The sequence below is a fragment of the Acartia tonsa genome, chromosome 9 (genome assembly GCF_053477335.1).
Source record: "Acartia tonsa isolate MP-2025a chromosome 9, ASM5347733v1, whole genome shotgun sequence".
NCBI lineage: Eukaryota > Metazoa > Arthropoda > Copepoda > Calanoida > Acartiidae > Acartia > Acartia tonsa.
Genome location: NC_137268.1, coordinates 28,910,428 through 28,935,178, shown reverse-complemented (window position 1 = coordinate 28,935,178; position 24,751 = coordinate 28,910,428). Strand labels below are relative to the sequence as shown.

Genomic DNA, 24,751 nt, shown 5'->3' with positions numbered 1-24,751 from the left:
TAAATAAAAAATGTCTGCTTGCTGAAAAAAAGTTACGCTTGTCTTTCTTTTATAATCAGATGATTTCAAAATTTCGAATGTTAGAGTGTATATAATATATTTATATTTAATAGTTCCCTAGTTATATTATTTTTCTATAAATTTTTACGTTTTATTCTATTTATTTAAACTTACAATCACTGTTGGGGACCATGTCATAAGCTTTATTCAACTATTAACTTGAACCGAATTCTAAGACGTAGTTAGATAACATAATTATAATACCCCTAATTTTTAGCCAATAGTGTTCATAAAAGGGACAATTCATGTAAAATATTAAATTACCATAAACTCATTCGATTACTTATTTTATTGAGGCCTAGCATGTCGATACCACCAATTGTAAAACGTACGTACCGTCTTGTTCTTCTATTTTGTCCTTGCCAATGTTTTATTAAACGCTTACAATTGACATAAAGATAAAGGATATTACAATTTACATAATTTAAACTTTTCCTACTGTTTTTAAAATCTACTAATCCAACAAAATAGGTAATTGCAGATTTGCGTGGCAACGTACTAACGATGCTGGTCAGAGGAGTTCGCGGATTAGTGAGAGCAAGCAACTCCAGAAATTCTTCTTTCCTTGGTGGACTCTTCGGCGGTTCAGGTGGATTTAATATTCATTCCTTTCTTTTAATTGAAAAGATATATGGAAGTTTTTCTCAGAATAATTAAACATAAGGTTTTTTTCTAAAATCGTTTGTTAATAAGCCGGCCCCTTCAATAATTATTTAAAACTACCCCTTTTTAAGATTCATAAGCCTTTATTGAAGGTGAAACTATGCTCAGATGAAAATTTTGGCCAAGTCTACTTTTTGATTGTGCAGGGTCAACTTTTCATGACTAATGTAAAAATTATAAAATATTGTTTTCAAATCTACTGAAGTTTTTTAATAAGTCCAATTTTCGAGAAAAAAAATGACATGAAAAGTCCATTCTGAGCACAGTGCGATTGTTTTTGAACCGATGACATAGAGAAAACTGAGTTTCAATGGTCTACCATTTGTTGATCTACCCTTCTTATAATTACTTGTTTCTGTTAACAACAAGAGAAATTTATGAGTACGTGTAATTCACATAATAATAAAGCCTATATATGCATGATACATTTATGATGTTAATGGTCTGCTATTTTGTTGTCTACCTTCTTATAATAACTTGTTTTAATTTGTAACCAGGAACGTACTAAGGGTACTTGATTTGTTAAAGGGCGGCCTATTGGCTCAAAACTGTTTTAAACTGCCGTAAATGGGTTTAGGACAAATCTAAGAATGTATACTTTATTAATTGTACCCTTTTTCTAAATTATTTTAGTCCTGAAAACTTAGTCAAGTTTTCAAATGTGTCTCTAGAACCATAGGGGAGGGGGGAGTTATAGAGAGGGGGATTGTCACTCCTCAAAACAAAAATCATTCCCCCTTGCTCTGAAAATCAGCATAAGAAATGTGAGTGCCCTTCACTGCCCCCCCCCCCCCCCCCCGATTTAAACTGTTCGGTAATCGTGTACAGGGTCGAGACAACCCTGTTGGCAACAAGAGAAATTTATGCATTATATTTATGATCATAATGGTCTGCAATTTGATGTTCAACTTTCCTAAAACCTGTTTTGATTTGCGAAAAGATAAAAGCACCCTATTCATATATTGTTAAAGTGTATTATTATTTGTATGAGACATTATATTTATTTTAATGCGGCTATTTTGTTTAAATAAATACTTACTACCTACTCAGTTAAAATATTCAGTTTATTAAAATTAAAATTAGTAATTAAATGCACAGGGATATATATTCTACACAAGTTTCATTTTTTTTCCCCTGCTAAATTCTATTAGTTTATTTTCAGTTCTCTTAATTTTTACATTTTTGTCCCCCAACCACATATCTTTTATCCGCCCCCCCCCCCCCTTAGCAGGGTCAATTTTGCAGAATATACATCCCTGTAAATGCATTTAGTGGCTATTTAAATGAAATATTTTATTGTTTAGGCAACCAGAAAAATGACATGTCAACTGTGCAGGAAGCTACCTTTGATTACCATCCTTACAAGCTTCACAGGTGAGAGATATTTATCATCATGAGAGTAAGCTTTAATAAGCCAATAAAACAGACCAATCATCCCTTTGAATGCTCGCTCTTCGTTCTGGAGGCTTTAACACACGAAAAAGTGTGCAGTTTAAGAGGCGCAGGAATTTTGCCCATATTTATTTTTTTATCAAGTGTCTTTCATAGCAACATCTTTTTCGTGCTCTATGCTAAATTACTTCTCCACGAGACCTTGATTGATAAAAATATTATAATATACACATCTGTTAAGGTTGGAAGATGGACCAGCTACAAGCACAAGCCTCACAAGAGACGATGCTCTCAAGATCTACCACGAGATGGTCACCATCAGAAGGATGGAGACAGCTGCAGCTAACCTCTACAAGGAGAAGGCTATCAGAGGATTTTGCCATCTGTGCTCCGGCCAGGAGGCTATCTATTCAGGCATGAAGGTAAAGTTCGTAAAGGAATTTCCATTTTTAAAAAATATTTTTATATTGTTAAATCAGCCTCTTTTGGGGAAGGTGGAGGCATAAGATTATTTTTTGTATCCGGAAACTTTTAAAACCATATATTCCTCTTGTGAGACAAACACCTTTTTATTCGTTAAGAACCGGTACGACATAAAAAAATCAGTGATAATTTTCTTTTTCTTTAGGCTGCCCTGAGAGAACAAGACAGTGTAATTACATCCTACAGAGCCCACGGCTTCACCTATGTCATGGGTGTGCCCGTTCTTGGTGTCTTGGCCGAGCTGGCCGGCAAGAAGAGCGGCTGCGTCCGAGGCAAAGGCGGCTCTATGCACATGTACGCCAAGAACTTCTATGGCGGCAACGGTATTGTAGGCGCTCAAGTGCCACTGGGTGCCGGTATTGCTTTCGCTCACAAGTACAAGGGAGATGGTGGAGTTAACTTTGCCCTGTACGGTGATGGTGCCTCCAACCAAGGACAGGTAGGTTTTTATTAAAACAGATTCTAACAACAAAAAAGATAAGAAAAGTTCATAGTTTTATACTTATAAGTTCATACTTTGACAAGTCAACTGTGTTTATAAACCATAAACTTATAAACCAGAGATAAAAATCCGAATCCTTTTCGTATTAATCTGCTATTTTTCGGACAAATATGCAATATACACTACACTTAGTTAACTACCTACTAAGCAATAAAATATTACAAATATTACTTTTGAATATCTTTGCTTTAAGCATAATTCAGGTTATTTTACCTATAACAATCTTATTTAATTTTCAAGGTTGCTGAGGCCTTTAACTTGGCCAAGCTTTGGGACCTCCCAGTTGTTTTCATCTGCGAGAATAACCATTATGGCATGGGTACTTCTCAGGTAATCATACTTTATATCTAAAAACTAATTCGAACAATATGGACAGAGGAAAGGGATAATTCTACGTAATGCTTTTAAATTAAATTCAGATATCCTTCATTTTAGTATATACCTACTACATTTGTAAGGACAATATTTGAAAAATCTGATTTCTATTTTATTACGTGATATATTATATACATTAAGATATCTATGTTACCTATGTGCCCTTTTATCTTTCAAATGTAACTCCTGTTGCCATTTATTTTATAACTCGGGATGGAGATAAACAAGGATGATAACATCCATAAGTAGCAAAGAACATACAAACAATATGAACTATAGAGAAGATGATCAGTTGTTAAATGTGCAATAATTCTTAGAAATCACGAAACCTTTTTGAAATATTGACAAAAATATTGTCAATGTCTTTTACGCATGACCGACAGACTAAAAGACAAAGTAAATTATACACTTGATGCTTAGCTCATCGATACATGGAATCCCAACCAAAAAATTTAACCTCCTATCTGCAATAGAAGCCAAGAAAATCGTCATTGCCTCAGGGGACAAAGTGAATTATAGATGAGCTTCGCTACTAAAAAGGCAAAAATGAGATTATAATGTATTAATAGGAGAGACACGCTGCTTCTACCGACTTCTACAAGCGTGGTGACTATATTCCTGGCATTCACGTTGATGGTATGGACATCCTGGCTGTCAGAGAAGCTACCAGGGAATCATCCACTCAAATCCATATCTTGATATCTATGAGAATTTCTCACACACGACACAGATTTTAATTTCAGTTAGAATTGTATAAAGAAAAATTTAAAACTACGTAAATAGGTATTCAAAAGTACATAAGCTTAATTTGGATTGATTTATGTTTTATGTTTGTGGGGGTATGAATATTTCTTTTGAAGAAATTATTTTCAAATGAAACCTGTCACAATAAATCTTATTCTTCTAAATCAAGTATATTTTATTTATAAGAATAACACAACAAGAATGCCAATTTTTTTTTTATACATAGCTATAGTGGATAGGCCCCTAACTTCTAGGGGCTTTGTATTCAAGGGGTGGGGGCGAAGTCCAAAAATACCTTAAAACCATCCTTAAATCAAAAATAAAATAGCTTAAAACCATCCTAGAAGCTATTTAAAGATATTTTAAATTGGCGAACTTAATCGTTTCAGTTATTAGAGCAAAACTATAGTTATGTTAATTTGAACGGATAATCTTGCTACAGATTTGCACTTGACTATTGTCCGAAGAATGGACCTCTTGTATATGAAATCTCTACCTACAGATACCATGGTCACTCCATGTCTGATCCTGGCACCAGCTACAGGTATAATTCATAATCTCTACCAACAGATACCATGGTCACTCCATGTCTGATCCTGGCACCAGCTACAGGTATAATACACAATTTTATTTAGATTAAATTTTTACTAGGTACTTATTCTTCTGTTGGGTTTGTATTTTGGAATTTATAGCAATTGATGTTGATGAATGGTCTGATTGTCTGCATTAATGTTGTTATTTTTCAGAACTCGTGAGGAGGTGCAGGAGATGAGACAGACCAGAGATCCCATCACTGGCTTCAGAGACAGAATTGTTGGCGCAGGTTTGGCCGAACTATCAGAACTTAAGGCTATTGAGGCTCAGGTATGTAATTTTTTTCAAGTTTTGTCAAGCACTTTTTCATCATAGGGGAACCAATTGATGAGCCGTGTAGATGTTTTGGACTTAAGCTTTTATTGGTATAAATTAACTTTTTTTTAAAAGTCTTTTTATTTAGCCTCTAGGGGCTTTTCCTTTATAAAGGGATGGAATAACTTTTTCTTTAATATTTCTGTAATGCCCAGCTTAAAATCTGCTTTGAACCAAAACCAAATTGTTTTAGGTAAGAAAGGACGTTGATGCCGATGTTAAGAAGGCCAAGGCTGATGGTGAACTTGCTGTTGACGAACTGTACTACGACATCTATGAAAATAACCTGGAGGGAAAAATCCGCGGCCTCAACCCTTGGGATAGATGGGAACACAAGAAGACACAAACAGCTGTTAATCTGTAAAAAAGAAAAAGAATGCTTTCCAAAGATTATCTAAAAGTATTCAACAAATAAATAAACTTTAAATAATAAATTATTACATCCCGGTTATAGAAATATGAACAGCTGACATTTCTTGCTTGCCATAAGGGGACAAGGGTTCAGAAATCTAGGGATCCAAATCAACATTAGAACAGGGGTATAGAATTACCTTTTCATCGGGGGTGTATATTTTCCAATCAAGTTGACTTTCTTTCACCTATCCCTCTCTATTTCCTTAAAATGGTTAAGGGTTCGGAGGGGGAATATACACCCCTGCTAATAATCTTATTTAATTTTTGTTCTAAATCTCTGTTTTACTGTTGGTTTTAGATTTTTCCCAAACCTGTTCTAAAAACGTTTAAACAAAAGTTGGAAATTGTCCAATTTAATAAGTGTACATGTTATCCAACAATACTGGTTTTAAATAATAATGCAACTAGTCCTAACTAATGTTATTTGTTTTAAATTAATACATGGTTTATTTTATATAGAAAAAAGTCCTAATAATCTCATTCCATTTATTTAGATATTTTCATTTCACATATTAGAGCTTTAATGTTAGAATCTTTTTTTCTTTCAGATTATTATGATTATGTTACCTAAAAGATAGATTGTTATAATGTTGTTATCGCCCAAAATGGTGACCTCCAATCCCTCCAGTTTACTGGAGTCCCTCCATTTGCTCAGCAACCGACAGGAAAGAGTTCAGATTAATAAATAGTTTGTTGACGATTTCTTTCTCTTGTGCTTCTGAACTACGTAATTGTACTAATAAATCGTGTTAATAGGTTTATAACTCCGTATTTCAGAATTTCTTATTTTATATTAAATTATTTATCTCTCGATTTTAGTTTTGTAAAATATAAAGTTAGAATATCTCTCATGAGATAGCGGGCCAAATTATAATGTGCTTGAACTGGCCCTAGTGGCTGGCTATACAAGTTTCTTAACATGCTCCATTACGACTTACGTCCAAACACTAAGAAACTATGGCTGATCAATCAAGCATTTTAAGTCAATTACTTGTTATGTCCTAATAAAAAAAAAACAGAAAGGAATGAGATATTGGACCCTAAATTATGTTGGTAAGCTAGTAAAATGCACGTTACCACATTCGTTTGTTCAAAAACGGGTAGGTATACTATTAATTCTTCATGGTCTAACAAAATTTTATCTACAGAAGGAGTAATTATGTTTGTCTCAATTAGGGGTGTACATCAATTTATCGTCCATTTTTTTCCCCACTAATATATAAACTATAGTCAACAGTTATCAAATCGATTAATTATGTAAAAATCTGAACTAATGAAAATGTGTTGAACAGGAAACAAAAATGATTTTTAAGACAGAAATGAATTCCTCCCTTGAGATTATTAGAATAAGGGTAAGTTATATGCATAATGTAAATAACACTATATATAAATAATGATAGGTTTAATATTATAAAGCATAGGTACTCTATATTATAACATGGTTTTAGAGTCTTTAACATAACCACGTTATTATATGAAAACAGTATGTTTAAATAATTGGACAATGATGTTGGATTCTAGAGGGGGAGGGACATTAGGCTATTTATTACATTAGTTCCCAAAGTGTTATGATAACGTTTTCTGATACGTTGGCTTAACAACGTTGGGGTGTTCTACTTAGTTCATTCAGTTAGGTGTCCTAACATTTCAACCATTAATTGTAATAGACAGATGGAGTAACATTGTGTATCATCATTGTATTGTACATCAATTTATCATCCATTTTCTTATCCCTTTAGAATTAGATCCCTGGTTAGATTCACTTCCTATTTTATTTTAAAGATTCCCCTAACATATATAACAAAAGGTTCTCCGATTCATAAACAATTATATGGAAGGGACATTATACTGAAGCTAATACTACTTTGGTTTACCAAAAATGGGAGTTATTTGTATATTCTCTTATCCCTTAGATCCCTGTAATATAATGATTTTTCAGGCTCCAGTTGCAATAACCCCCCAGCAGAGACAAACACCACCAAATGCACCCAACATAGAAAATGTGCCAATGTATGAGAGATTCAGTAGCACAGAGGAAAGTGCCAGCTCCACGGAGTGCATGGAAAACTCGAACGATGCAGAAAATTCTGGAAATTTATACGAAAACATTGTTCTTGTTAATAGCTCGGAGATGGATAGGAGTCATTTACCCTCTGTACCAGAAAGGTAATAGATATTTCTCGCATCGTATTATAAACATCTTTCCGCTGATATAAAATTCAAGATGAAAAACCAGTTTTTTATTTGTAGAAAAATGGAAATACAGGCTGGCCACAAACATACTATTTCCACTATTTTTGCATACTATGCAAACTATTCCAAAAAAATATGCTATTTCCACTATTGTCCAAAATTGCATACTATTTCCACTATTTCTTTGGATTTCAGATAAATCTTCAATTTTTAGGTAACTAAAACAAACTGATTTTTTTGATCATGAAAAGAAAGCCAAGTAGCAGGTTTCATCGCATTTTCACAGTATCTTTTATCCTATTTCTAGTCCCTGCGGGGGGCTCTAACCCTGCGGGGCAATCATTAACACTTACCTAACCTAAAATAACCTATCAAATGCTACTGTGAAAATACGGCAAAATCGCTACTTTGTTTTCAATTTTTTTTTAGAAATGTTTCCAGAAGAAAGTAGTCTTTCAGTTCAGATTGTTGTACCTTTATTGAAAGTTATTGGTATTTCTACATTCAATGTAAAGATTTTTTTTTTTGAAAGATACCAAAACTTGGGGTAATTAGTGACACAACCAAAAAGATTTCACCCAATTATCTCTAAAACTAAGGGAGTAGCACCCAAAATAAAATTGCTGGTATGTCGTGTCACGTGTGACGAGTCACCACATTTCTCCCCCCCCCCCCCCTTTTGCAATTAGATGATAGGGTTGATTCATCAATTACATAACACTTGTTGCTTCGCCCCTCGCCTCAGGAAAATAGCTTAAAACCAACCAAGTGTTTTATGAGCTTAGCTGAAAAGTATAACCGATTAGGACCAACATACTTTTGGCTTTAGAAAAACAAACTTACCTACTACTTATATTATAGGATAAAAATTTAACTAAAAATAATCGTTCATAAAATTGTGTCTAATCTTCCTTTGAATCATAATTAAATCATACTGACAATAATTATAAAGTATCTAACGGTTTCGGACATCATATAATGCAGTTTGAAAACAATAGGACAACTTTAACATACCTAAATTATCGTCAAGAGCTATCCGTTACGTACGGACGGACATACATGAGAACCTATTTATAGAAAAGCAGCACTTAAAAAAACTCCCAGCTGTAGTAAAGGTAAACAATATACTGACACTGAACATAACCTGTCGCGACAATATATTGACGTAAAAAGTATAAATTAAACATACACAACTTGAAATAGCGCAGCTACTGTCTATATGAAAAATGTTAAAAATGCTACGTACTTTCTAATCATAAATCACGAAACCTTTTCAACATTTGTTTTTAATTTCTTAATATTTATATTTCAGTACTATGACTAACAGACTGACGGTCAAAGTAAATTACACACTGGATGCTTAAACCAACGGGAAATTTAATTTTGATATATTTAACTACAAAAATTTTTAAAACCGGACCATAAACACCAAAGATAGGAGGAAAAATGTGAAAAATATAGAAATAGCCATTGATGTTTTATAGTTAATTGTGCTCCTTAATAATGGGAATGTTGTCTAAAAATTTTAGCCTTTTATCTTTTATAGGAGCCGAGAAAATCACGTTTCCCCCAAACTAAGACATACGGACAGACGGACATTTCAAATTACTGATAGCTAACCAACATTTTAAGGCCCTATAGTGTTTTAAATGCTTGCTATTTCATACTATTTTGTTTAAAATGCATACTATTTCATACTATTTTTAAAAAATTTGCATACTATTTTTAAAAATTTTACATACTATTGCATACTATTTACTTTTTTTTGCATACTATTTTATGCTATTTTGAAAAAAAGTCTGTGGCCACCCTGGAAATATTACGATGCTAGACATAATTTTTTCCGTATCGGTTATTAATCCGTTTCGATTTAATACTAGAAAAATACTTGGAAGTTAATATAATATTAGGCACTTATCAAAAAATTACAATAAAGTCCAATTTCTGTTTTGGTGCTTTACCACAAACTGCTTTCGAGCACTGAACCCCCTTCCCTTATTTTTTAAAATTTATGAGTGCAGTTTTTCTTCAATGCCTGCGGGAGGGGGTTTGGTGCTTTACAAGACATTTTGAAGGGAAATGTCTTTTTTATACCTCCTTATAGTTTTATTGTAGAAAGTTAACCTAAGATCATAAAATAAATATGAAAATTAAGATTTCCACAACTACTAAACTAAGGGGGGGGTTTTTTAATGCAACCATCTCGTAATCAGTGACAAATGGCACTTAGAATTCGAATTTCGATCTAAACTTTTGCATGAGTAATCCTTGATAGGTCTATTTTCCCTAAATCGAACAAAAAGTTGGAAAAGTAACGGCTGGCGGCTCAGCCGTTTAGCCGTATTTTGCCTATTTTTAGGGTAAATCCTTCATCAATTACGTAGGAATCAACTTTATAAAATATTTTTTTGGTTTAATTCATGTTAAATGATAGCAATAACCATTTTAGAAACTTCTAGTACCAACAGCTACCGTCTAGAACCGTTTAATAGTGTTTTGGGGTGGCAACGAGTATTATGTGGAGAGAGGTTTCGTGACTAATTTGTATTATAGATATCCAAAAAATGGCAAAACTGCTGAGCCGCCAGCCGTTAGCCGTTACTTTTCCAACTTTTTGTTCGATTAAGGGAAAATAGACCTACCAAGGATTATTCATGCAAAATATCAGATGGAAATTCGAATTCTGAGTGGCATTTGCTCACTGATTACGAGATGGTTGCATTAAACCCCCCCCCCCCCTTTAGTTCTCCTTTATAGGGAGGCTTTACTTAGGTTACGAAATGATTTTGGGCTATTTCAATATTAGATTAACGCCTTGGGATGGTTTTATGCAATTTTTATGTCCTTTTTTACTTCTAAGTAGTTTTACTATTTTTTTAACTTTTATTTAGGTATCAATGTGGCATTTGTAATTACAAGACAAACAAGAAAAGTAACATTGACAAACATGTTAAAACTGTTCATCTTAAAGAGGTTTGTAATTTTTATATTTAAAAACAGAAGGGGGTCAGCAACCCCAACCTCTTTTTGGTCCAATTCCTTTTTAGAGGCTAGAGATGAAGTGGCTAATGGAATAAAAGGAAACAATAATTTAAGTAATATCGACTGCATGAGTGTTTTGTGCTTTGTTTGATTTTCTTAGTAATAGAAAAGCTGCTTAAATTCAAAATAAATTTTTTCTAGTGTGGCTTCGAAACCGGTGTATGAGAACCAGTTCTCAGCCACACTGAAAAATTATGTACCGTATCAAATTATATATACAGTTTTCTACGAATATAAAAATGTAATTGTACAAGCATAATATTAAAACCAGTTTAGTTAGCTCGTGCCGAATCTCTGTTTAACAAAACTGGTTTTAATCTTATAATTGTACATTTTTATATCTGCGGAAAGCTGTTTATAATACGATGCTATAAATCAGCTCATACCAATAACGAAATTAATACGGGAAAAAATCACGAAACCTATACTTGTTTTTCAGCTGTCGTTGGGGGGCATACATCGTAAAATTGACGACCTCTCCGTTTGCCCCCCAAATATTATTTTGGATTTATTTTGCTTGTTGGTTATACCTTATTCCTGGCTATAAATAACTAATCTATTATTCTTTAATTTAGAAGTCTTCCTGTGAACTGTGTTTAAAGAGCTTTAGTAATTTGCCCCAACATTACAGAAAACAGCACTCAACTACCAAATCAAAATTAGACAAAGAGGAATGCATTTATATAAATAAAAACTTATTTTGTTGACCCGCTACTTTGTAGCGTAACACGATGGGCATCCGCTCGTTCTCGGGGTGGTGGTAGGTTTTAATCTCGGCCAAACACTGTATCATACTTTACTAAAGACGTTGAAAATAATTTTTTATTGTTGCTATATCAGTTTCGCGACATAAATACGTACCTAGTTAGTTTAGTGGGAATGCCTTGGACCAATACAGGCCAACTCATATTTATCCACAGTTAGGACAATAAATGGGTTGGTTGTGTGCGCGTCGAATTGTAGACGGTTGTTCGCAGATAAGAAAATGAAAAATTATTGGATTGGACCGACAAATACTTTTTAAAAAACTTTTTGAACCAGGTTGAACTACTTGAGTTACTGAATGTATTGTTGAGTAGAAGCTACGGTTAATGGGGATCACAAGGCAGCAATCTGAACACGAAACAGAAGAACAACATGAGAATGAATTACATCCTGGTATGAAAACTACACGTCAGTATAGTCATGAGAGCGAGGAGAGTGGTGCAGATATTTCTTCTAATCTTGCCATTGATGAAGAAATATTACCACTCAGGACTATTTCTCAAACACAAGTTTCGGGTAAGTTTAAACATTTTGGAAGATTTTTTCAAGACGACCTTTAAAACAAAAAGAAAAATTATTAGCAATAACAAGCTATAAACATTCATTATCAATTTACAACAGCCAATTTTATCCTAATATAAAAGTAGTAAGATTTTTATATGTCTACCAAGATCTCACTAACCACTGCACTGAACCGTTTGGTATCTCTATTTTTGGGAATTTTCGCATAGGTCTCGGATGGTTTAAGTTAACTATTTTTATTGATTTATTGGGATGATTTATCTAATCTATTAGTATTCCCCCCTTTGATTAAACTAGGGGAGCGGAGCAGTCGCTAGTAAAAATATATATCCTAATATGAACTGATACATAGTGGTTTATGATATTTAATTTATTAAGAGTTGTTACCCTTATTATACCTGTTTCATTTAAAACTTTATTTGGGTAGAGTTCCTTTCGTGACAGCGCCTCTTAAGTGGCGTTTCGACGTATTTTCACGAAGGGCTCTAACCCTGCGGGGTAATCACATAACCTAACATAACCTATCCTAGAATAACCTATCAAAAGCTAGTGTAAAAAATCGACAAAACGTCCCTTAAGAGGCGTTGTCGGAAAAGGATTCTACCACTTTAGGTACTTTAAATAGGTTGAAAAGATTTTAACTTTTTTAGGAAAAATTGGAAATACGCTAAGCAACATTCCTATGAAAAGAGTTGTGTCAAGTGAATTACAGCAATACGAAAAATCTCCGAACCCTGCAAATCGCACCATAATTTCAACAACTACAAAACAAACTTTGAAAAGTGATGCAGTACAATTTGAAAACTCTGTGAAAGTTGATAATTTACAAAGTAACGGCAGAAAACTTAAAGGCACAGTGAAGCCACGTAAACGTGAGTGTTCAGATTGCGGAAAATTATTTGCAAATCTTGAACAGCATATTAAAATTGTTCACAAAAAGATAAAGAATTTTGAATGTGTTAATTGTAAGAGAAGGTTTTATGACAACAGAGAGTTGAGGAATCATGAATTTCAATCTTTGCTCGCTGGGCAATGTCGACAATCTAATAGAGATGGTAAGTTCTTTTTTTTTATTTAAAATAAAGAATACAGAGAAATGCAATATGGTTTTTGTTGTTTGTAGCCATGATTCTCTAAAGTTAGAATTCAGATGCACACGGAAAGGCAATACGATCACTGTCAGGGGTGAATAGTTTTCGTACTTCCTCTCCATTCCCCACCCTCCCCTGTGAAGAGAAGGAGGGGGGGGGGGGCCGAGGGGTGTCATCGAAAGAAAGATTTCATTTTAGAAATGAGCAAAATAAGACAAACGGAAAGTAAAAAAAACACGCTATGAATAAAGTTTCATATTTTATTCTCTATTTTGTATCTTTCTATCCTTTATTTTCAGATTTTTTGGTATTATTTTAACATTATCATTGACTACCTACCTATTAAATATATCTTTTTTACTACCTTTGTGTTATGAAATAGAATAATATAATTCATTTAGTACCTATTTAATTTTTAAATATCCACAATTGTTATGTGCCACTGAAAATATCTTATATTATTTTTAGGTGTAGTAGGTGGGCCACGCAAGCAGCACGCTTGTACATATTGTTCATATTCAGCAAACAGAAAAAGTAACCTTACCCTGCATATTGAAAGTGTGCATCTGAAAATCAAATACTCCTGCCCTGCCTGCCAATTACAGGTTACTGTAATATTAGTTTAAATGGCACGGTTGCGATATAATTATGGTATGACTGTCCGTCCGTGTCCCTCAACAAAGATATACCTTTTAATTCCTTTGAAGGATGGGGTTAAAAGCATATATTTTGAGTGTGAAATGGAAAAAAAGCACGGTTTTAGAAAAACCAATGACATTCAACCAAGGCTCGAAGCGCAAAAATAAATCAGGAGTTTTCATATTTTTTCAATTAGTACAATATGATAACAAGACACATATGTATTTATGTATCAGATATTTTATACCTACTTTATGTATTATTTTTTTTGCTTTTTCTGATTTAGAAAAACTACCTACCAGATGAAGAGGACTATCCACGAACAAGAGCAAGTGATTCTAAGCATCTTCCAGCATTGACCCATAGTATTTTTTTAGTAAATATACTAGGTTTACGTTTAATATTTGCTTTATCGACTAAAACGTTAGGTTTCACCATGGTTTTATATCATATGAAAAAAATTTGAAATGTTAAGCATTGTATGGTGCAATATCATCAAATGTTTTGATGAGTTCAAACTGTTGTTTAAAAGCTTTGACACATAAGTATATAAATTATTGTGATTAAAAATGTATATTTAGATAAAGGGTTGGTAACTTGTAAACAGTTTAATTAATGTACTTTTGCAATTTACAACATTTAACGCTTTTCTGCAGTGTTGTTTTATTTTGTCCTTTGAACTCAACAAAGCATTTGATGATATTGCTTTAAAAATTGATTTACATTTCAAAGTTTTTTTCATATAAAACCATGGTGAAACCTAACTTTTTAGTCGATAAAGCAAATATTAAACATAAACCTAGTATATTCACTAAAAAAATACTATGAGTCAATGCTGGAAGATGCTTAGAATCACTTGCTCTGGTTCGTGGATAGTCCTCTTTAAAAATTATGATCACATTTGGTGTATGTTACTTAAATGTATGAATGAGATGGAAAAATATTGCCATCACTGAATTTTTAAAAAATCTTACCAATATAGATTTATCCTGTTATAGGTAATGTTTTGATTTTTTCAGGTTGCTTCAAAACCCAATTTAAGTCAACACATGAAGAACTGTAAAAAGTATCTTGCCGACCATCCTACGGAAAAGTAAGAATTATATTTTACATTTGTTTACTTAATACTTATAGTGAAAATTACTCTCTTAGGTTAATGTGAAGCACATATGTTAGTTATTGGGTTGGAGTTTGTAGATTTCATGTTTTTAGACATCGCGCTAATAAAGTGATTGGCCTTGAATTAAAGACGCTTAGTTATGAATTACATGCGAAGATCTTGTTAAAAATGTTGTTTTATACTGATGTTCAATAAGACTTTAGGCGGGAGGGGGGTGTAAGAGGTCTATTTTTTATTCAATGGGCGATTTATCTTGTGTAACCCTCCCCCACTCAAGGTTTCCTACTCTATTGTAAAGGAGAACCATATGGGTCAAGCAGTTAACAAGATCGATCCTAATTCATACAGACGGACATCCCGTTACTTTTATATAAGCATATATCTTGACCATAAAAGCATCTAAAATGATAAAGTTGAGAAGAAAATTTTATCCAATTTTTTTTCATTTTAGGGACCCACGACGTATTTTGTTTCATTGTAAGTTGTGTCAGTATTCAACACCCAGGCCCTCACATTTAGACAGGTGCGAATGTCTATTAGAAGCAAAGCTACTCTATAATTCACTTTGTCTGTCCGCCAGGCTGTCAGTCCATCCGTAACGCTATGGGCGTTATGGGGAAGAGGGATTTTCTCGGCCGTTATTTTAGATAGACTGCTGAAATTTTTGTAAAGATTCATTCTCTATAATTTCAAGCATCCAGTATATACCTAATATACTTTATCCGTCAGTCTATCGGTGATGCTTGAAAAGACATAAATACTTACTTTTATCTTTATAAAAATCTTAGTGATGTTCAATGATTTGTCACATTTTCTCTTTCTTTTTTTATGGTATCTTTATACCTAACTATCTTCTAATATTGCATTTGAATTAATACAAAGACGTCGAAGATATGTATATTATTTAGGCATGTACTGTCAGTACACGGTACAGAAGCTTTGGAAACAGTAACTAGTGTTTATGAAGCAAGTACAAAGTAAGTCAATATTTAAAGGGTTAGAAGCAGCTGATATATTCACATATCCGTGTAGACAGACAGACAACCAAAGTTAGAAATAGAGTAGTTAGGTAGTTTTTTGAAGAAAAAAAATGATCTGGAATAGGATATATAATATCTGAACTTCAAGTTTATATTGTCTGAGTATAGTGTGAGAAACAGTTATAATTAGACTGGAAATATTTGGTGCTTTTGAGATCCACCAAAAGTTTTTCTTATCATATTTAAGATTTATCCCTAGTATGGCAGTTTTTGTTTATATGGAATTGGCGCTTTCAACTCATTTAGTAAAATGAGTAGTGTATTTGAAGTAACTAAAGGAATAAGACAATATGACTGATAAATTCATGTTCAATCCCAATGATGATGCACAAGATTACACCTTCTGTAGATTTATATTAGTGGTTGAAATGTTTAGACACTCATCTTTATGAGCCAAAACTCGATAAAAGTCAACAAAGTTGTTAACTCAACCAGTAAGAAAATGTTATTATACAACATTGGCGACTAGTGTAATAAACAACCCATTGTCCCCTCTCTTTGAGTGTTGTATATACTTGAATATTTTCGGGATGTGAACGATAAGACACCTCTTTTCGTAAATAAAACTTAGGATTTTTAATTTTTACTGTTATATTTTTTAGATCTCAGAAGACAATGACAGCACCGAACAGCAAAGTTCCCTTCAAAATTCCACAATTCTTTAATCTTGTCAATCTGGAAACTGTTGAAGGTAAGAGGATTTAGTTTTAGAAGATTTCTTTTCTAATGTTGAAAGATTTCTTGACATTTTAATGAAGTTTATGATTACCTACAAGTTACAAATTAAAGTAAAAGAATGTCTACAAAGGATCCCGTTAACTGCTTGACCGTTTCGTTTCTCCTTTACAATAAAGTTTCTTTAAGGGCCACGGAAGATTTTTAACCATTTTAGGGGAGGGCAACTTTATCCTTCCAAGAGAAATAGCCTTTAGAAAAATGTTCCTCCCCCCCCCCAAAAAAAAAAAAAAAATTAGAACTAAGTTCTCTAAGGGCGACGCTGCTAGTTGTAGTTGAATTGTAATCTCTGAAGTTAATATGCAAAACAAATCGTTTTTTTGATTTGGGAAAAGTCAGGAGCAAAATAGTTTCTCTCTCCCTATATTGATAAAAATGATATTTTTAGGCTTCAGTCTTGACCACATTCTGGAGGACAAAGATTTCAACATGGACACATTCTCTACAGCTGACCTGCACAGCGAGCAACATTTTATCCACACAGACTCCCAGACACATCATATTGTACAAGAACAACATATTCCTACCACTTCACATCAAGTACAGGTCAGTAAGTTAGGATAACAACAAGGATGATAACATCCATGGGTAGTAAAGTTAAGTAGCGATTGCGAAGATAATAAAATAAGCGGGAATAACAGCCAATCTGATGAAAGCACAATGAAGCATAGCAGAGGGAATCATAGAGGAAATGCCCAGTGTTCACATGAATCTTCACTTAAAATTTTCGACGTCTATCTTTGATAACATTTGAGAATAAATATGTATTTTGCATAAAATTCAATGTTTTCCAGAAAAGTATCGATAGGCCGACGAATAAGTTATTATAGATTAGTAATAAAAATCAGCCTTTTGTCTTAAATAGCAGAGAAGAAAATTTATGTTCTGAGCACTACCGACGACCAGTGGAGTTATAGAAGATTATATACTCTGTATAAAAATGATCCAATAAGTTTCCATGTATTTAATTCTAGTGAAGTACCTACTAAACTACCTCTATCATAAATTACCAGCTAGGTACTTAATACCTATTTATTTTTCTTGTTTTAGGTTAGCACAGCATCACTAGTGGATACCCACCATGATAATTCTAATTCCAACGACAATGGAAGACTGCTAAGTACAGAAGAAATACAAACAGTGATAGTTACCACTGCTGAAGATCATATGCCCACTGATAATACTATTGTGTATGGTGGTGGAAATGTTACAAATGACGCCACTCAGTATGAAGTTTCTACTCTGTTCAAGCTATCAGCCCAGCAATTACAATATCAAAATATTCAGGTAAGCATATTTGTGTTTATTACTAGCGGCGGTGCCTCACGAGCTCTGCATGCGAATGGCTAGTAAAAATAAAATAGCCTAAACTATACAAAGACTTAATTCTTTAAATTTAAAAGTTTAAAACTATCGGAACTTATGTAAAGCTTGTATAAAGTGTATAACTCAACGGTCCAATAGTTATCGAAATCTAAAACTTATTTATATTGATATAATGCATGATTTATTGGCCATTCAAAGAAAAAGTATTATTTGTGTCCACTTTTCAATCATTTAAAAATGTTTATTTCTTTTAATGAAAATGTTTTTACATACAGAATCATTGAAGAAAAACAAGTTACCTTGTAATTTTTCACCAGCCAAATTTAAAGTTTATTTTACATAATTTTTCTATTCCTATCGTAAGCTGGAACAAAGATCTTTAAAAGCTTTCCATTTATAAGTATGTCTTAACACAGGTGACGCATGAAAACATTGGACCTGACGAATACCTGGCCCCTGCAGTATCTACTCAAGACCTACAACAACCCCACCAAAACTTGGCTGGTCAACAGCAGTACACCCACTCACACATCACACTGCAACAACTGCCCCGACTCACTTCCTCGAATGACCGCCAGGGCCAGGTTGTTCAGCATTTGCCCGTTGCTGATGTACAGGTAAACATTTTTTAGAAAATTTTAGAACGTTAGAAGAGAATTAGTTTGAAAACTTATAATAATCTAATCAGAAAGAGAAAGAGGGGACATTGATTATACTAATACCAAAAGTTTTTAAGCTTTTAACAGGGGTATATATTCTACATGGATCTCCTGCTAAAGGGGGAGGGGGATATGTAGAAGGATAGGAAAGTGATGAAATAAAAAGTAGTGAAAACCTTTTTTCCATTTTTTTCCCCCTCCTTGGATTTATTATCCAAGGCCTTATCCCTGATATTTCAGGGAATAATCCAATTCTCATTAATTAGGTACATCAGCTGAAAGGTGGTAATATTGACCAGCAGACTGGTAATTTCCACCAGGTTGTACTGCCAGACCATAATCAACAGCTGAAAAAGGTTACACTCAACGATCTGGATGATTTGGATCCTTTTAATGCAGGTAAACTATTTCGCGTTTTTCCTCAAGTGCCCTTGTTTATGTTTCATGTTAATTTATTACTTCAGGCCAGGTAGGTTATTATGGGTACTGGGAAGCTCCACAGAAATTATGGAAAAACATCCTCCCTCCCTTATTTTAAAAATGGGTAGGGGGATTCATTACTCGGCTGGCGCTTTGTGGGACAGCACCTTTTGTTCTGAGACATTATAGGGATTGGAAGTATTTTTATTGGATGTTAAAGCTAAAGACAAGAATTTATATGGGTATGTACAGAAAATTATTTTTTAGATAAAGATTTAACTTCGATTTAAATTAAGTTTTACAGAAATATTGATTTAATGATCATATTTTTATTTTATTTTGTAGATCATTACGAGTATGGTAAACACCATGTACCCAGGCAGCGGTTAAACAGTACTTCTAGCACAGGTCAACATTTTGATATGCTGGGACGATTCAATCACATTCTTAGTTTGTCATTCAGACAGTCTGCCAACATTAAGAGAGAAAAAGACAGTAACTCAGTTAATGAGAAGACATTGGATTGTAGATTACACTGGTACCCTTAGTTTTATAACCACATTATCTTATTTCTTGGCAAAAAAATTAGGTACTATTGAATTTTAATTTGTTCCACACTAGCAGTGTCCCAACCATCAAACAATATTTTTAGTCTACAGAATGTGTAATTTTGTTTATCATAATTAGGGATATCTAATATGTATTAATCTTTCGTCCATTGTCTTTTCAATCCCTTAAGATCCCTGCAGTAAATCATTTGTTTCTTATTTGTATGGCTGTACAAAATTTATACATACATTTAACTATTTATAAAAATGAAAATAATGATTTTTTTTCAGGGAAAATACATTCAAGTCTTGAGGATCGTCACCTGCCAACAGCAGTTGTTCACGGTCCTGTTGTTGTGCACCAGCTCCATGTTCCTGCTGTTGGTAAAGAAGTTGTCCACCACTATGATGGTGATGATATAGACCCTCAACATCAACATAGTAATGGTAGCCCGCCACAGCAGGTTTTAGAACAGGAACGTGTGCTTATTAAATTTTTCCTCGTCAAGCAGTGTAGCCCAGGGATCTAAAGGGATAAGACAATGGCCGATAAATTGATGTACACCCCCAATGATGATACCAAAATTACCCATTCTGTAGATAAAAACTAGTGGTAAAACGTTTTTACACTCAACTACATTAACCAACCAATCAAAATTCAAAAAAAGTCCCCAAAGTTGTTAAGCCAACGAACAAGAAAACGTTATTATACAACTTTGGAGACAATTGTAATAAACAAGCCATTGTTTCCTCACTCCCTGAAATATACCTAATTTAATATTGGGGCGGTAAAATATGATAAGCACCGTAATCAGGAAACTGGGAGACCAGTTGGAGTGCCGCAGCCTGTGAAGCCACGTGTCTCAGACTATATGCTCTCAGGAGCTTCTCCACCATCACTCAATATTAATCATGTTTTCTCAGCTTAGATTATGATTAACCACCAGGGATCATAAGGGATAAGACAATGGACGTTAAATTTATATTAATCCCCAATTATGTTAAACAAAATTATCTTTTTTTTTTGTAGATATGCAACGAACATATGAAAATTAATTTGAAGTACCCAAAGTTTTGTTAAGCCAATATAGAATAAATGATGGTTATTAAACTTTGGGCACAAGTGTAATTTACAGTCCAATGTCCCTTCCCTCCCCCCTAATATTATGGTTTTTTTAAGCTAAAACTTTCCAGTTTTAAAAACTATTTTACATACCTACATTATAACATTTTTAAAAGCGAAGCTTTTCTATAATTAGGGTCGGTCCGTCCGTCCGTCCGTACGTCCGTCCGTCCGTCCGTACGTCCGTCCGTCCGAGATAGATAGCTTTTATTCGTTAATTTAGGCATGTTAGAATTGTCCTATCGATTTCAAACTTTGCATGATGATTCCTGTAATAGTTGAGCACGATTTAGAAAGCGTAGCAACTCTATAATCATTACCAGAATGTCCGTACGTCCATTTTAAAAATGTTGATTTTTCTACTTTTTTAACAACAAATTTTCAAGTGTTCTAATTATCCGTTTGATCTGATTTTTGGTATATTGATTCCTGGGACAACAACGAACAATATTATAAGCGAAGCAACTCTATAATCAAGTCCAAAAATGTAAGTATGTCCATAAACATTATCCTGCTTCAAGCAGTTTTTTCAACAAATTTACTTACAATTTTGCTTCGACTCTAATACTTTTAAATTCTGATTATTCAGTTCAGATACCATACAAGTGTTAATGTCCGTTTGTCCTACCGTTTCAGTGCTTCGCTTTTATGGATGTTGTCATCCTTGTTTTTAGACATGTAAACATTTAAATTGGCATTAATTAAAAAATCATTCTTTATCATTATATGCTGCAAAGCATATTATTATTTGGATGATTTATTGTGGATCAATGTTCATAATCATATATTGTATATATACTAAAAAATTATGTGACATTTTCATTATAGAAATTTTTTTGTATGCATTATATTGAAGCTTCTGAAAATTTTCATATTCCTAACTTTGTAATATAGTGTAAAAAAATTTGAGGCTTAGAATATTTAAAATAACGAACTAGGTATTCCTTTTTTTTTTTAAAAAAAAGGACAATTTTCAAAATTAACAAAAATTAGTTTAAAGGTCAAGGACAGTTATGTAATCTCAGGAAAGGTAGGACTAAAAAAGAAAGGGAGGGGTGGTAATTATACATGCGCATTAGGAGGCAAATTAATGGAGTTCGAATAGGATAAAAGGGAAAGGGTTTAAAGACTAGTTATATTGAAGCACCCCTTCAATATTATTTAATTTGTTACTCTAAATATTTCATAAACCTCTATATTATATATGTACCACAAGACATCTGAATCTAATTTAATCTCCTGGGACAGTGTTAAGTTTAAATTTTAGAACGGGATAGAAAGAGATTTAATTAGCTTTTCCCTACTAAAAATTTGACAAGCTTAAAATAAGTGTTGAAAGTTCGGTTAAAGTCTAAAAATAAGTTTTGTGTTTTTTAGTAGTTAAGTAACCGAATTTGCCGCCATTTATCTCTCATTTAATTCAATATTCTGTTTTACCTTGTATTTAAATTTTAATCTGTTCTGTTCTAAAACTTTTATCATTGTTCCCAAAAATTATAGTAGCGCAGCTACTCAACACTTTAGATGTATGTATATTGTTTATTACTGTATGTAAATCAAATCTGTGATATCTGAGCACTTAATGAATAAATAATAATTTGCAGAGAGTTGGGGTGTAGGGTACACACACACGCACACACATACAGAGGTAGGGTGTAAGCTATAAACACACACACACTTACATCCAGAGGTGGGGTGTAGGCTAGATGTGTTGGTAATGCGTGGAAAATGTCCGGAGAGGGAGAAACACAAACACAAGAGGAGACCATTAGTAAGGTAGTTATTCTGCACTAGGCAGCTAGACCAATATTTTCCAATTGTTGTAGGAGCATGAAACATAATTGTAAACCCAACCCAAAAACCTAAACCCTGGATTTTTGTGGGTTATACAAACCCAGTTTATTTTTAGTATTTTCATTAACTTTTCTAATAAACCAACAAAAAAATTGGGTTAAATCAATAAAACCCGGGTTTTTGGCGGGTTGGGTATGGGTTTTGATAAAAAAAACTGGATTTTTAACAACCATGACAGTCACATCAAAGGGCCTGTCCCCATTTTAAAATAAAAGGTAAGTTCATCATACCTAAACCCTGCGGGGAATAAACCTTCACTGTTCTACCCTGTACCCAATAGAACCTAACCTAACTACCTTTTATCTGTGATGTTTGGCATATTTCAGTTGATTTACTTTTTTCTCTTTAAAAAAACATATTTTAGGTTGGAGAAGAGACAAACAGTGAAAGTACCACTTCCCAAACCGATGCCTCTGTGAGCAGTGAATCTGCTAATAACAAGACAGAGACTACTTCTCAAAGTAGTGATTCTACTAAGACTGAAAACACAGGCAAGTCCAGACTTCAGGCTTGAACATCTTTTACCTATGGATGAATTTTATTCTATAAAGACAGAAAACACAGACAAGTTTCTATTAGCTTTATAATAGTTTACTTTCTTCTTTTATACCTGATTTTTTGTTTTAAGAATGCCAAAAGTTGCGCCCAATTAAAGGACAAGTCATTTCATCTACTATTACCATTTATGTAAAGACAATTTTTAGTTTCTAGAAGAAATGCAGTGATTATGTCTAAATGTCAAACGATTTTTTAGAAGAAAAAACTGATAAAGAAAGTGTTGACTCAGAAACGCCGGACAAAAAAGGGCTGGGATCTTTCAAGCCGCAGGTGTGTGGGTATCTTATTATCTGTCTTTGTTAAAACAAGGATGACAACATCCATAAAAGCCTTGTACCACCAGCAAATAAAATAATGATTTATAAAAACTATGTTATCATAGTAATAATGATGAATATTAATGAAAATCTGTTAAAAGGTAAATTTTTGGACAATTAAAGTACGGCCAGTCTTGTAACTGATTCATATAGCTTTCAAACTTTGTATAGTGAACCCTAAAACAGTAAGGCAGAATTTAAAAAGTGCACGAACTCATGATGATGTTTTTAGTTTTTCTCACACTATATTTAGTGACACAGTCGTCTTAATAACATGATTTTTATAGTATTGATTCCTAGGACGACTAGAAACTATGTCATAAGCAAAGCATATATACAATCAAATCCAAAAACGTTAATCTATAAAATATCCTGTATTTAACCACATGTTTCGATAAACTTTGCATTATATATGTTTTAGTTATCCAAGATCGAGGTACGCTTGCAGCCCACTGGAGATGCTCCTATTATGAAGAAGAGAAAATGGGCTGTAGACCCACAGAAAACTATTGGACAAATCAACAAGTTTGTCAGAGGATATATTAAACTAGACGTAAGTTTTCATTCTTTACATATTCTTAGTAGCGCAGTTAACAAATACCAAGTGTTTAATTCGTCAAAGACGAAGTTAGATTTTTATGAAAGATTGATTTACACACCTACATTTTGCTTAAGACTATAATATGTGCTAATCGTTTAAATAGAAACTTACAAAAATGTTACTGTATGAAGTGTATGAAGGGAGGGAGGGGAATGGGATATAGGGCTGTTTATTACACTAGTCACCAAAGTTTTATAATGGCGTTTTCTTATTTGTTGGCTTAACAGTTTTGGAGACTTTTTATTTATTTTGATTGTTTGGTTCATTAATTGTCCAAACGTTTCAACCATTAATTGTAATCTACAGAAGAGGTAATTTTATTTATCATCATTGGGGTTAACCTCAATTTATCGGCCATCGTCTTATCCCTTTAGATCACTAATGTTAGTATAGTTACTATTAATCCCATTGAAATATCTTCCATTGTCCTATCCCTTAATAACTTTATTTTTTAAGGATAAAGAGAACCTTTTTATGTATGTGAACCAAGCCTTTGCTCCCAGCCCAGATCAAACAGTGCAGAACCTGTATGAATGCTTTGGATCTGACGGAAATCTAGTCCTCCACTACTCCAAAAGTCAAGCTTGGGGATAATAATTCCAGCACTCCCCATTTATGAAAACTTATTAGTTTAATTTTTATTGTCTATCATTTCT

General features: G+C 33.4%; 3 protein-coding genes across 3 annotated transcripts; all 3 read left to right on the top strand.

Annotated features, from left to right (window-relative positions):
- The first annotated feature begins 493 nt into the window (after nt 1–493).
- On the top strand, nt 494–6,091 carry LOC145328711 (pyruvate dehydrogenase E1 component subunit alpha, mitochondrial-like). The gene is made up of 9 exons (XM_080172512.1): nt 494–649; nt 2,028–2,097; nt 2,357–2,537; nt 2,744–3,037; nt 3,341–3,430; nt 4,045–4,145; nt 4,662–4,763; nt 4,966–5,083; nt 5,322–6,091. Exons 1-9 carry the CDS (start codon nt 565–567, stop codon nt 5,490–5,492), a joined length of 1,212 nt encoding a protein of 403 aa, XP_080028638.1. The 5' UTR covers nt 494–564; the 3' UTR covers nt 5,493–6,091.
- On the top strand, nt 6,089–22,370 carry LOC145328709 (uncharacterized). Its single transcript, XM_080172510.1, has 19 exons — nt 6,089–6,211; nt 6,839–6,894; nt 7,482–7,708; nt 10,627–10,708; nt 11,353–11,448; nt 11,857–12,058; nt 12,715–13,119; nt 13,624–13,760; nt 14,814–14,887; nt 15,366–15,437; nt 15,823–15,891; nt 16,557–16,645; nt 17,078–17,235; nt 17,740–17,976; nt 18,432–18,632; nt 18,941–19,073; nt 19,440–19,502; nt 19,934–20,121; nt 20,461–22,370. The coding sequence occupies exons 1-19, from the start codon at nt 6,130–6,132 to the stop codon at nt 20,569–20,571; spliced, it is 2,682 nt and encodes an 893-aa protein (XP_080028636.1). The 5' UTR covers nt 6,089–6,129; the 3' UTR covers nt 20,572–22,370.
- Nucleotides 22,355–24,689, top strand: Atg12 (Autophagy-related 12). The gene is made up of 6 exons (XM_080172513.1): nt 22,355–22,413; nt 22,456–22,541; nt 22,984–23,110; nt 23,374–23,447; nt 23,916–24,047; nt 24,552–24,689. Exons 2-6 carry the CDS (start codon nt 22,494–22,496, stop codon nt 24,687–24,689), a joined length of 519 nt encoding a protein of 172 aa, XP_080028639.1. The 5' UTR covers nt 22,355–22,413; nt 22,456–22,493.
- Nucleotides 24,690–24,751: the final 62 nt, after the last annotated feature.

Bases quoted from the DNA above. Each gene is read 5' to 3' on its own strand.
- LOC145328711 (XM_080172512.1), top strand. From the start codon at position 565: ATGCTGGTCAGAGGAGTTCGCGGATTAGTGAGAGCAAGCAACTCCAGA. The intron at 2,538-2,743 runs GTAAAGTTCGTA...CTTTTTCTTTAG, and splicing joins CTATCTATTCAGGCATGAAG to GCTGCCCTGAGAGAACAAGA. The intron at 4,764-4,965 runs GTATAATTCATA...GTTATTTTTCAG, and splicing joins GATCCTGGCACCAGCTACAG to AACTCGTGAGGAGGTGCAGG.
- LOC145328709 (XM_080172510.1), top strand. From the start codon at position 6,130: ATGTTGTTATCGCCCAAAATGGTGACCTCCAATCCCTCCAGTTTACTG. The intron at 7,709-10,626 runs GTAATAGATATT...ACTTTTATTTAG, and splicing joins TTACCCTCTGTACCAGAAAG to GTATCAATGTGGCATTTGTA. The intron at 17,977-18,431 runs GTAAGCATATTT...GTCTTAACACAG, and splicing joins TACAATATCAAAATATTCAG to GTGACGCATGAAAACATTGG.
- Atg12 (XM_080172513.1), top strand. From the start codon at position 22,494: ATGTCCGGAGAGGGAGAAACACAAACACAAGAGGAGACCATTAGTAAG. The intron at 22,542-22,983 runs GTAGTTATTCTG...AACATATTTTAG, and splicing joins AAGAGGAGACCATTAGTAAG to GTTGGAGAAGAGACAAACAG. The intron at 23,448-23,915 runs GTGTGTGGGTAT...TATATGTTTTAG, and splicing joins TGGGATCTTTCAAGCCGCAG to TTATCCAAGATCGAGGTACG.